This window comes from Euphorbia lathyris, chromosome 7, assembly GCF_963576675.1.
Source record: "Euphorbia lathyris chromosome 7, ddEupLath1.1, whole genome shotgun sequence".
Classification (NCBI taxonomy): Eukaryota; Viridiplantae; Streptophyta; class Magnoliopsida; order Malpighiales; family Euphorbiaceae; genus Euphorbia; species Euphorbia lathyris.
Window position 1 is genome coordinate 4,730,392 of NC_088916.1, and position 13,221 is coordinate 4,743,612.

Sequence of the window (13,221 nt, forward strand, 5' to 3'; positions counted from 1 at the left end):
AACCCCTGTGGTTTCACTAATTTTCAGATAAAGGATTGTGGTTTACTTTTTGTCAAAACGAGGATTGAGGTTTTCAACTTTAACAAAATAAGGACTTTTTCGATTGATACTGTTAAAATCACATTTGACGACTTCAAAAATGACATATTTTAAGAACTATTAATATTCTAAACAACTTTAATTCTTCAACTTTTTTATTTTGAGATTATTTAGATGATGTTTGGTAAAGAGAGAGAAAGTTCTAAAAAGATGATTTTCGAAAATCGAAAATGTAGTTCCATAAAAAATATGACATTGAACAGCTTTAATTCTTGAAAATTTTCATTTTCAGGTCGTTAAAGATGGTTTTAATAGCATTAATCCAAGTACGAAACCTCAATCCTCGTTCTGACAAAAAGTAAACCACAGTCCTTTATCTGAAAATTAGTGAAACCACAAGGGTTTTATTTGAAATTTACCCTTAAAAAAATTGACATAAAAAATTTAAAGGCCAATTTTTCAAAAAAGCCGCCTGGGAGTCGCCTAGAACCGCCTAAGACCGCCTAGAAGGTCAAAAATCGATCAACCGATTTATGTCGCCCAATTAGTGGAAATCAGGACGGGGTTCTAAAAATCATCGCCTAGACGGCCACCTTGGCCGATTTTTAGAACACTGCAATATAGACTTAATATTTAAAAAAAAAGTACCAATTTAGGCATCGATAACGAAATGTAATATGTCATTCATATTACTCAGTTACGTTTTGATTTCTCTCTCCACGTACAATGACAGAACTTAACGGAGTAATATGAATGACATATTACGTTCTGTTATCAAGGTCTAAATTAGTACTTTTTTTTAAACCTTGAACCTATATTGGTGTTATTTTGTACGTGAAACCTAAATTGATATTTCCCAAAAAACTATAAACCTATTTTAATACCTTATCTTATTATTTATAATATCATCTGGTTTAATAGTTATAAATTATAGGGTAAATAATTATAAAGTCTCTGAGTTTTTACTTAATACACTAGTCAGTCCCTCTATTTTTAAAAATAATTATACAGTCTCTCAGTTTTTAGTTTCATCAACTCCTTAGTCCTTATGTTTGAGTCAATGGTCAAACTATACCAAATAAATTTCAAGATACCAAAATTACCCTTTATTCTATATTTTAATAATAAAACATGTATTTTTCCTATTTTATGTTTTTTTCTACATAATCTCTACAATATCTTTTTCCTACATAATCTCTACAATATTGAGTAATTAATTTATTAAATTGTATATAATTATAGAAATTTAATTTAGTAGCCTAAATTTTATTGACTAAAAAAATGAATGAAAAATATTTCAAAAATTATCAAAATAAGAGCAAAACTATATAAATTGTAAAAAGTAATCTTTATTTATCTCTAATAAATTTTATAAATAAAGAGAAAAAATATGATTTTTTTAAAAAAATTATTAATATTTAATGCTAGTTTAAAGATATTATATTAAAAAAATAAAAATTTAAGAGAATAAAAATACATTTTTAATGATTAGTATATACAGTTATATAAATTTCGGTATATACATACTTCAGAAACTTTATTAAAACTATTTTGATTAAATTTGAAATTAAATTTTTTATATAAATAACTAGGGGCAATTTGGACTTTTATCTACAAAAACACATGGAATGACTAAAGAGTTGATTAAAATAAAACTTAAGAACCTTGTAATAATATAATGGACCTACTAGTATGTTAAGCAAAAACATAAGGACTTTATAATTATTTACCCTAAATTATATATATATAATGCAATTCTTATCCGATAAGAGTGAACTAAACACAGATTATCATGATTTGAAGATGAATTCATCCTCCGGGATTTCATTAGATTTAGATCGATTTTATCTTCTTTTAATTAACACCATGCTCAATCAATTTATATATTCCAAGCATGGATAAACTTAGAAAAGATAAAAATCTAGTCAAACAAGAATTGTTAATCTTAAATATACCGTAAAACCTCTATATAGGAATGCACTTAGGACCAGACTATTTGTATAACAATTGGAAGGTTGTTACTAAATAGAGTTTAGTAATAGAGGTTATTATCAAGTTGGGACCGAGTTTTTTTATAACAAAATACAGGTTATTCCTATATAAAAGTTTTACTGTAGTGAGGTAAACATCTACACTTCAAAATTGCTTCTGCTCTTGCCGTTCCCGAAGCTCTCTTCTAGATTTTGCTATTTCCACGAATATTACTCTGCCATCCAAAAACTACAATACAAATACTTTTTAGAAATCCAATGCCATTTCAAGCATATTCAATCTCTGAATTATAAGAAAAAAATACATATTTACTATTTACTGAGATAACCCGACTGTCACAATATATTACGAGGGATAAGTTACAAAAATATCTCTAATATTAGTAGCTAAGAAAAAATTTACTCGTAAAGTCATAAATTGTATATTATATCCCTAAAGTTTGCAAGTTGGACCAATTGTACTCCAAATATTTGAAAGCTTGATCAATTTTCAGTTAACGAAACGTAGTCATGAGCTTGAGCTTTTAATTCCACAAATTAATGAGGTTGTCAGAACTCGAACCTTCGACCGTTTGGTCCAAGAGGCTCGGATACAATGTCATGGAACCGATTAAACTAAAAGCTCAAGCTGATAGTTACGACCCAATCATAGATCTTATATTAATCATTGACATATCTCGTGTTTTGCACCAAATCAAAGATACATGTACACAAGGGATTTTTTATTTTTATTGTTTTCACGTATGTACACGTGTCTTTGATATGTTGACAAGATTGATGATTGGATAGAGTACAATTGTAGTTAGAGGTAAAATCGGCCTAACTTGCAAACGTTAGATATTGTATCATTTATAAAGTTAGGAGTAAAATTACTTTTGGTTGCCAACGTTTTAGAGTGTTTTTGCACGTTATCCTATCATATAATCATGTGATATACAGATACGATTATAACAAGACAACCCGAATAGACATACCTTTCCATGCATTTCATCAACAGCTTTGAGTGATTCCTCTTGAGTTGAATAACGCAAGAAGGCAAATCCTCTTGGTCTGTTTGCTAATTTATCCATCACCAGATTCACTGTAATAAGGTTTGTTTGGATGTATTAAGCAATTTTATAAACCCAGAAAGAAGGAGATCATATTACAGTTAAGCTTACTGAACTATTTTCTGTAACATCTTTTGATCTCAATTCTCACCTTCCACAAGTTTGCCGAAGTTTTCAAAAGCATTTCGCAAACTCTCTTCGGTGGTACGAAAAGATAACCCTGCATTTATAGCACATAAAGTATGAGCAGGGGCGGATCTAGATGGGGGTTTGGGGGGCTTGAGCATCCAGTCGTCGCCAGAAAATGCTAAGACTTCTATGGAAATGGTGTATGGGTTTTTTATTTTTTTTATGTAAAAACACCAAAAATATCAATATAATACCCATAAATCACAAGAGATTGTGAATCATGGATCCGTCATGTGGAACTGCAATTGCTCTTCAGCAATCTAGTATTTTTATAAAGGCTTATTAGTACAAGATAAACAACAAACAGTAGTTCAATTTGTCCTTCCAAACCCAGAGCAGTCAAATCACTCCAAATGCATCATACTGAAAAGTTTGGACATCGGAAGTACGACCAGATTGTATCGGGTGATATCAGGGTGGAGATCCGAACAAGAAGTGGCCCTCAAAGATGGCAACGGGGCACGAATGAATTGAATTCCATACTGGAATTGCAGAGAAAAGTGAATAGACTATACTAGTAAGATGTGTTTCAAATACATGTAGACGCGTTTAAGGTAAAATTGCTTTTGGTCGCGGTTCTCAACACTACACAAAAAGAAAAACTCAAACAAAAGATTATTGTAAATGAATGGGTCTTCTATATCATACCTTGTTGATCTAGCACCATTAAAGAAATGAAAAATGATTTATTAGTCCCTATACTTAAGTTAAAACACTGTTTAGTCCTTAACTTTTGTTATATTCAATAGTTCAGTCACTTATAGAGAGAATGAACTTTTTAATAATTCGAATATTTGAGGGACTAAACTGTTGAATAGAACAAAAGTTAAGAACTAAACAATATAGTATTAAAATACGAGGACGAAACTGTAAGTACTAATAAATTATTTACTCTAAAGAATTTAGCAGGTACCAGAAGCTAGTGTAGTACTCAAACAAAGACTTTCTGTATAGTGATTTGAAGTGTAGTATACAGATGTGAAACCAAGCCAAATAAGAAAAGAGCTAATTCACTAATATTGGCAAATGGTTCTTGATTCCTGCAATTTAGAATATTCTCTTAATAGGAGATACTACCAGTGTAACTACTCAATCCTGAGTGGATGCACCGGGATGAAAGGCATGAGCAATAAGCGGTCCTAAAGGATGGTGATGAGCATAGGAATAAACTGAATTCCACGTCAGAAATGGAAAGGTAGTGATTGGATTGGACTATATTAATTGACTGTGTACCATGTAAACACGTTTTAAAGTCGTGAGACATAATGAATAGGACTTGTGTCAAATTGACAATATTTACATGATGGTGTCAGAATCGATTCTATACATAAGATGTGTCGATTCATGGACGAACCAAAGCTAGTAAGCCACCAGATAGATCTGGGATGAAAGGTCTGAGCAAAAAATGACTCTATAGTTATGTTGCACGGACACCGGAAACACTAAAACATAACCTTTATAAATAGGCTTCAAATGAAAACAGAGATGGACACGTACACGAAACGGTACTAAAAAGAAGTGTACATGCAACATATAGGGATGGGCAGTAATGAACTATCGAGCTATATTAGTAAAGTGTGTTTTCAATATAAATAGACGAGTTTTAGCCCGTGAGGAAACGAACAATATCTATATGATATTGGAACATGTTATTTCTAAAACATAATCTTTATAGATAGCCTTCAAATGCAAACAGATATGAACACGAAAGAGATACGGACACAGAATGCTACTAAAGAGAAGTGTTCGTGTAACATAGGTCCATGAAATAGGGATGGGGCAACACTATAGGGGGACAGAGTTCACCTAGCGTCGGATCTCCGCCAATTCGTGGACCACTTGTCAGTCTGGTTTACTGATCCACCCACCCTAGTCTCTAGTTGACTAGGAGAGTCTGGCATCTGGTCTTTGGGAAGGGAGACGGATGTCTCCTTAGAAGTACCCCTACGAACACTTTGGGCTCGGGAGTTAGTCCATAGTGCGGGTTCTCTTTAACCATAGGGAGTCCCTCTAGGACAGAAGGCCGATGGACGAATTGACGCTATGCTTGAGTCTTAAAAGGGATAGACCCTTTGGGTGGGAGTTGGCTGGCCGAGACTCGGGGAAATCTCTGGCCCAGTGACATTTGGTATAGACGTGTTTTAGGCCGTGAGTCCCAACAAATAGTACTTGCCAAACCAACAATATTCCAAACATGTTGTTACAACCAGTAAAGCGAGAAACCTCCAACTAAGAATTTAAAATCTAATTCAATTGAGAACAAAAAGAACTACTTATTTTTCAATTCCTCCCAAACAAAAGCTTATTTTTCAAATTTCAATATCTCTTGCACACCATTGAAAAAATTGCCAGTTGAATAAAGTAATTAGGCGAAAATTAAACAGGAAACGCAAAATCAGATACAAAGAAAGAATAGAATTAAATAAAAATGGAGGAATTAGAGAGAGAAAAACTAACCGCTGACGAAGAGCCTGGTTCTGGGGGGTTTCGGAGTGAAATCGGAGGAAGAAGGAGAAGGAGAAGCTGCAGCAGAAGAAGAAGAAGGAGATGGGAGAGAAGCCGAGAGTCTTGTATGAACTAAGGAAGGAAATTGCCTTCTGATATGCTTGAAGCAACCATTAGATGGATAGGAAGATGAAGATGAAGATGAAAATGAAAATCTGGTAATCTCCAAAGACGGAAGTGAAGTTGAACAACTTGATCCTAGCGCAACGACGGCAGCCATTTTCAGGTGCTCAAATTAAAACCCAATCTGTTTCTGATAATGTTCGGCTTCTTTTGGTCTGTTCGAGTAAATAATTCATTTCATACACTATCCAGTTTTTATATTTTAGTGATATATTATTTAAATCATTAATTTTGTTGTTTTCAATAATTCAGTATCTGGAATAAATTAAAATTAAATTATTAAATAGAATAAAAGTTTTGGAGTAACCAGTATCTGGAATAATTCAGTATATTGGTCCCGTTTGTTAAATAGTTGTTAGCCGTTAACTGATTACATTGGCTGTTAGTTCAATTACGTTTTTTTATTAGCTGATTTGACTAGCGGATTGTGTAAAATTGTTTGGTAAAATTTAGCTCACTATTAATAGCTGTTTAGGCAAATGACAAATAAGACATGATAAAGCATTTATTTAGGGCATGTCTGTTATGGTTGTTGTTAGATAATAGTTGTTATGATAAAGCATTTATTTAGAGTCTGTTTAGCTGTTTGCAGTTGCAGTAAGATGTTAGCTGTTTAATTATTAGCGTTTGGTAAAATTATATTGAACTGATTCTGTTCGAATTTAAAATGTTTAATATGGACATGTTTTAAATTAATCAACAAACAAAGGTGAAAAAATGTCTTCAATTTACCCCCGTAAATTATTTATCCTATGAATTATAATTTGACCCTCCACTTCAACTAAATATCTTCAATTTCCTCCTCTACTTTGATTTCTGAATCTTTTTTAACTCATGCAATTCTACTTTTTAACTCAATTCGCTCTCCCATTTACATGACTTGTCATGGTCGATCATTACATTGGATAACGTCGTAACTAAGAATTAGCGTGCAACCATTTCTCTAGTAAGCATTATTACGACCACATGTTTGACTCCACTGAAAGCCTGCCACATGTAACCCTAATGTCTCACGCTAAGTTTAGAGTAGGTGAATAATGTAGCGGTTTCCCGAGGTGTGTCGTCGTTTGAGTGACCGCTTCGTAATGAGGGATGTTTTAAGTTTCCCTTTTGCAATCCTTAGTCATTTGAAAACTACGAACTATAAATAGTAAGTTATTCCTTCTCTGTACCTCTTCATTTTTACTTTTATGGAATACCTGAGGTGAAAGAATCGCAAGCCATCGTCTTCGGAAAAAGGAAATGTGTTCGTTAAGACATTATATGGAGAATACTTCAAATTTTACTAGTAGATGGAAGTTCTATTTGGTGTGATTCTAAATATGACTTGAATATTTTGTTCGTATGAAAGAATCTGAGTGAATCATTTGATAATATCGGGCTTCAAACTTTGTTTAGAAAATTTGGAACTATTATCTTGCAAAGTTGCTATATTTGATGATGGAAAGACTATAAAGGTCATGGCTTCGTTCAATTTGACTCTGACGATTCTACAAATTCTGTCATTGAGAATCTAAACAGCTATCTTGTTCATGACAAATAGATGCAAGTTCTTCACTTTTCTGCATATAAAGTCCTCCTAGAATTTTCTCCTAATAATTTGATTTTGCCTTAATTTGTGGATCAGATATGTTGGAAAGTTTCTTAAAAAGAGTGATCGAGCTATACCAAGTCCTGATGCTAAATATACAAATTTATATATGAAAAATATGGATCATGACATCTAGGAAGAGCTTTCGAAAGATACGTTCTGATGAGATGTCAACTCTATCTGTATGACATCTTCGTTTGTTTATTTTTATGACATCTCTGTTTGTTTGTTTTCAATTAAAAAAACCAACAAGATTCTAATGAGATGTCAAGATCCATGCTCTTTCAAGATGTCAATATCCATATTTTTCACATATAAATTTTTGTATTTAACATCAGGACTTAGTAGAACTCGATCACTCTTTTTAAGAAACTTTCCAACATATCCGATCCACAAATTGAGTTAAAATCAAATTATTAAGAGAACATTATAGGACTTCATATGCAGAAAAGTAGAGAACTCACGTATATTTGTCATGAACAAGATAGTCGTTTAGATTCTCAATAGCAGAATTTGCAAATCGTCCAGAATCAAATTGAAAGAAGCCATGGCCTTTACTCGTTCCATCCTCAAATGTAGCAACTTTGCAAGATATAGTAGTTCCAAAGTTGCCAAACAAAGCTTGAAGCCCGATACTATCAACCGATTCACTCAACCGAATATTCAAGTCATATTTAGAATCACACCAAATAGAACTTCCATCTTCAAAAGTATTCTCCATATGATATACCTTAACAAACACATTGCCTTTTCCACACGCTGCCCACTGAGCTTTGGTTCGGTCTGAAATTTTGTCTGGTTTAAGGTCTTTAGGGTCTTAAATCATGTTGGTGTGGTCCGTTTATCGATACGACGAGCGAAAATAGGGTTTGCGCTTTACGCACCCTCTATTGAGACTAGGATACATCAGATCTGAATCTGATTATTCCTAAATAGCCAAAATCAGTCTATTGTAGCAATTATGATCTTTATATACGCTCTAAATAGTTAGAAACGCATCCCAAAAATTATTTTTGGCAAAATAAAATTAAGATCTAGCCCAGTCCATCTCAAAACCCTAATCTCTAGGGCCGTATTAAACATTTTTTGAGCCCTGTGCTAAATGAAAAGAAATTGGACCTTATTTATTAAAAAATTAATAATTTCATATAATAATAATGTTTCCACAAAACGAAACGCTAAAATACTTTTATCTTGATTTTTAACATAATAAAAATAAGTAAATTAGATATTGTAAATAATAATAAAAAAATGGGCCCCTTAACACTCTTAAAGCGTTATTTTTCAGGATAAGTTAACATTCATTTAATTTTTCACATAATAATTAATAACAATAATTTATTTAAATTTGTATAATAATAAAAAGTTGGGCCTCTTAAATTTGGGGCCCTATGCAAAAGAGCTCCTTGTACACCCTTCTCCTACTCCTCTGCTAATCTCCTCCCCATCTGGCTCATTCCATCAATAGACAGACGTGTATATTTGGTCCAAATCCGAATATATTTCCAATAATAATATATAATATAACAAAATACTTCTATTATTTCTAATAAATATTTTATTATATAAACTGTAATAATTCAATTTAAGATAATTACTAATTTAATTCAAATAAAAATAGAAACTTTATGTCCCTCTTATAACATTTTAATTTTTTTTATTATAATTTAAATGATATTTAATAGTAATTAAAGAAAATTAAAAAAATATCGACACATTAACATCATGATATACTAATTAAGAAATTAATATTTTTTTTTTATAGTTTATCTGATTTCTTGATTCAAAAATCGTCGGACATCCATCAGGTGGATTTTCTCTCTATTAAAGCTTTATGCATAACATTAAATTTTAATAACTATAAAATCAAATAAAGTATACGTGTATGTATGTGATATTTTTCATTTTTGTATAAATAATGAATTTTTATGACAAAGAAAATGTAATCCAAATCTAACTATACAAAAATATTTAAAAAACTAATGATCCAAACTAATGAGTTTTTTAATTGGGTTATATTAAGCACTCGGTCTTCCATGGCATTTGGAGGACCCTCAATTCATATTTGGACACGTGTATTGTGACCTCACTGAATAAATAAAATAGTGGAGCCTCGTATCTTATAATATGTATGGGTACGTATTACACATGTCAAAATATGTATGGAATGTCCTCGTTTGACATGGAGAACCGGATGCTTTTAATAATTTCTCAATATTATCATAGCCATAACTTATACTTTCTATTCAAAATAAAAATTAGAAAACTCTAAATATTTTTCTATATGGAAAAAAAATTAAATCGAAAACTAAAAAAAACTTAATTTATGGTTTCACGAATTCGCAAATCGGTAGGTGTCAATTTTTTTTCCCAAAATAAACTCTATGATTCCTTTTTTTTAGCAAAAACAAGGGAAAACTCTTGATGACGTGGCAAGAGGTATTTTGGTCAAATCAAAATAATAAAAACATTAGATTTCATTTTTTAATTTATTTCTTCTCTCTCCTCTCTCCTTCCTCTTCCTCTTCCTCTTCCATCTTCTTTATCCTTAATTTATTTACAGAGGAAGGATAAACAATATACAAAAGCAAAGGCATAGCAACTAAAGATATCTTATCTCGTTTTTGCTAACGATAAAAACCACAAAGTTTGTTTTAGGTAAAACCATGTGGTTGTTTTTAATTTAGCCCCCAAAAAAAACTATTAGAGAAATTAATGTAGAAGAAGAAAGGAAAATTAAATTTTCCTAATAAGAAATTGTTGGAAATAAAGAACAAAATAATAAAAACTTATCGAAAAAGTGTTATGTCGTGGACCTGCCACTAACTTAAAAGCGATTTTCTTGGTAGACATAGGTGCAATCTCAACCGCCAGTCGTTTCCTAAGGTTAACATAGCAAGCCCTAAACACGTATACTCGAGGTTAGAAGTCTGGAACAACAACTTAAAAATGAAAGAAAAAATTTTATTCTTTTCTTCAAAATGAGAATTAGAAAACTTATTTATAGGAAGAGAATTAAATGCACATTCAAAATATGTTATAAATATTAAGACGTTACCAAATAAATTGTCATTTACAGAATTTAGATTTGATTTAAATACAAAACGTTACCATAATAAATAATCGGTTACCAAAGTCAATACAAGTCATTATTCCAAAATTCGGATCCATTAAGAACTTAGGTGTCGTTTGGTTCGCGGAATGAAATGGAATGAAATAGAATTACTATTCGAAAGGAATAGAATAGCAAAGCGTGGAATAAAAATTTCTCAGGAATAACTATTTCTATGTTTGGTTGGTAGAATAAGATAAAATGAAATAGATAATTTTTTTTTTATTTAAAAGATAACATTACCCTCAAATGTAATTTCTTATTTCATTTAAAAATTTAATTATTACTATAACTTATTCAAATATTTAATATATATTATTTTAAAAAATATATAAACAATATGAAAATGAGAAACATGTAAGACAGGAAAAAAACGAAAAATAGAAAAAAAACCATTAAAATCAGAAAAACAATAAAAACATGAAAACGGAAAAATTGTAAAAGTGCGAAAAAAAAGAGGTGGAAAACAGTAAAAACGCAAAAAAAAATCATTAAAAACACACAAAAAAAAGGAAAATGGTGAAAATGCGAAAAAAATATAAGCGGGTTAACACAAAAAGAACACGTAAAATATGAAAAAACAAAAAAATACACAAACGGTAAAATAAAAAAATAGAGAGACGTGAAAAGCTGTGAAAAGCTGTGAAAACGCAAAAAATTGAAAAAATCCATGAAAACAAGAAAATGTAAAAAAAACGAAAAACACAAAAAATGTGAAAAGATGTGGAAAACACAAACATGTAAAAAACGTTAAATACACGAAAACCTGAAAAAAAATATGAAAAATAGAAAAACGTGAAAATTTGTCAAAAACACGAAAATATGAAAACACAAAATGTGGAAAAATGTGAAAATCACAAAAAGGAAAAAAAATGTTAAAAACAGGAAAACATAAAAAAATGGAAAAACACGAAAATGAGAAAGAAAAAAAAAAGTGAAAACGTAAAAAAATGAAAACAAAAAAAATGTGAAAAAATATTTAAAAAAAATGTGAAAACACGAAAATGTGAAAAATGTGTTTATAATGTTTTTTCATATTTTCGTATTTTTGGCGTTTTTTTTACGTTTTTTCACGTTTCTAAAGTTTTTTGTTTTCGTGTTTGTTCATATTTTCGTATTTTTCACATTTTGTCAGATTTTTGTTTTATTCACGTTATTGTGTTTTTTATATTTTTTCATTTTTTCGCGTTTTACATTTTAGTTTTTCGGTTTTTCCCGTTTTCACGTTTTCGTTTTTTCCCTTTTTTGTATTTTTCGCATTTTATTACCTTTTCGTGTTATTCACATTTTTTCATGTTTTCGTGTTTTGTTTGTGTTTTTCGCATTTTCATGTTTATCGCGTTTTTTACATATTGTTATGTTTTTGTGTTTTAGCATTTTTCATATTTTTTTGTATTTTTTCACGTTTTCGTGTTTTTCATATTTTTCTCATTTTTGTATATTTCGTGTTTTGTCACTTTTTCGCGTTATTCATGTTTTGTGTTTTTTCGTGTGTTTGCTTTTTTTTTTTGCATTTCGTGCTTTTCGCGTTTGTTCATATTTTCATGTTTTTTGCATTTTTTGCATATTCTCGTGTTTTGTAACCTTTTCATCTATTCATGTTTTTCGTGTTTCATATTTTTCGTATTTTTACATTTTTTAACGTTTTCCCTATTTTTTAGGTTTTTTATGATATAAATTATGAATTCTTCAAAATTTATAGGATTTGAGAAACTGGCTGGAGAGAAGATTGATGATTTAATGGAGGGCAATCTTATAAATTACAAAAATACAATATTAGGAATAGTTATTCATTGGATAAATTGAAGAATAGTTATTCGATGAAAATAAGAAATAGGGATTTTATAGAATAGCTATTCCATAAAAAAATAAACTAAAGGTGGGAATAGCTATTCTATTCTCCCTCTATTCCGCAAGCCAAACGAGCCCTTAGAGTCATGCAATAGAAATTTTCAACACAAATGTTTATTATATATTAAAGTAATATTTAATGGAGCTATCAAGAGTTACGGAATATATGTGGAGACCTAAATCTAGCCGCTAAGAAACTCCCATCTTCTTCATCCAGATTTTGGAGTTTTTCTTCTGGTTTTTAAACTCAAAATGGGTCCAAATTGGGTACTAATGGTGCCATTTTCAAGAAACTAAAATTGTAACAAGATGGGAAACAAGTCATCTGATTTAGCCGCAATTGGTTATCGTTTCCTAAGATACAATAGAAACGTGGACGAACTTGAATCGTATGTAGAAGTTATCACCATGATAGGGACAAAGATTGAACAAATAGACAAACGAAAGTTTTAGGAAGATAAGAAAATACAAAGAGCGTTTTATTGAATTTCCTTAACCTTCAAACAAACCGAAAGTTAGGATAATCTGGGGTCTAATTATGTCAGTTTATTTAAGAAAAATCCAATCGTAATTGGCTATCATCTCCTATGATACAACAAAAGTGTGGATGAACTCAAACTATGTGTAGATGTTATCATCGAAATTAGGACAAAGATCGAACAAACAGACATAAACGGAAGTTTTAGGGGAGAAAAGAAAATAAAGAGCGGTTTTATTGAATTTCCTTAACCTGTAATCTAAGGCAACCTTTTAATATTGTTGCATTATTTT

At 30.7% G+C, this 13,221-nt stretch overlaps 1 protein-coding gene across 2 annotated transcripts; it reads right to left on the reverse strand.

Moving 5' to 3' along the window:
• Positions 1–1,961: 1,961 nt before the first annotated feature.
• LOC136234726 (organelle RRM domain-containing protein 6, chloroplastic-like) lies at positions 1,962–6,065 on the reverse strand. Of its 2 annotated transcripts, XM_066024202.1 has the most exons (4): positions 5,726–6,065; positions 3,231–3,299; positions 3,005–3,111; positions 1,962–2,259 (listed from the first exon to the last, which is right to left on the reverse strand). In XM_066024202.1, the coding sequence occupies exons 1-4, from the start codon at positions 5,991–5,993 to the stop codon at positions 2,176–2,178; spliced, it is 528 nt and encodes a 175-aa protein (XP_065880274.1). In that variant the 5' UTR covers positions 5,994–6,065; the 3' UTR covers positions 1,962–2,175. The 2 variants fall into 2 exon arrangements, with proteins under 2 accessions (XP_065880274.1, XP_065880275.1); XM_066024203.1 differs by lacking the exon at positions 3,231–3,299.
• Positions 6,066–13,221: the final 7,156 nt, after the last annotated feature.

Coding starts and splice junctions, on each gene's coding strand:
- LOC136234726 (XM_066024202.1), bottom strand. CDS start 5,993: ATGGCTGCCGTCGTTGCGCTAGGATCAAGTTGTTCAACTTCACTTCCG. Junction 3,300..5,725: donor AACCAGGCTCTTCGTCAGCG/GTTAGTTTTTCT, acceptor CTATAAATGCAG/GGTTATCTTTTCGTACCACC. Junction 2,260..3,004: donor TTGATGAAATGCATGGAAAG/GTATGTCTATTC, acceptor TTTGTATTGTAG/TTTTTGGATGGCAGAGTAAT.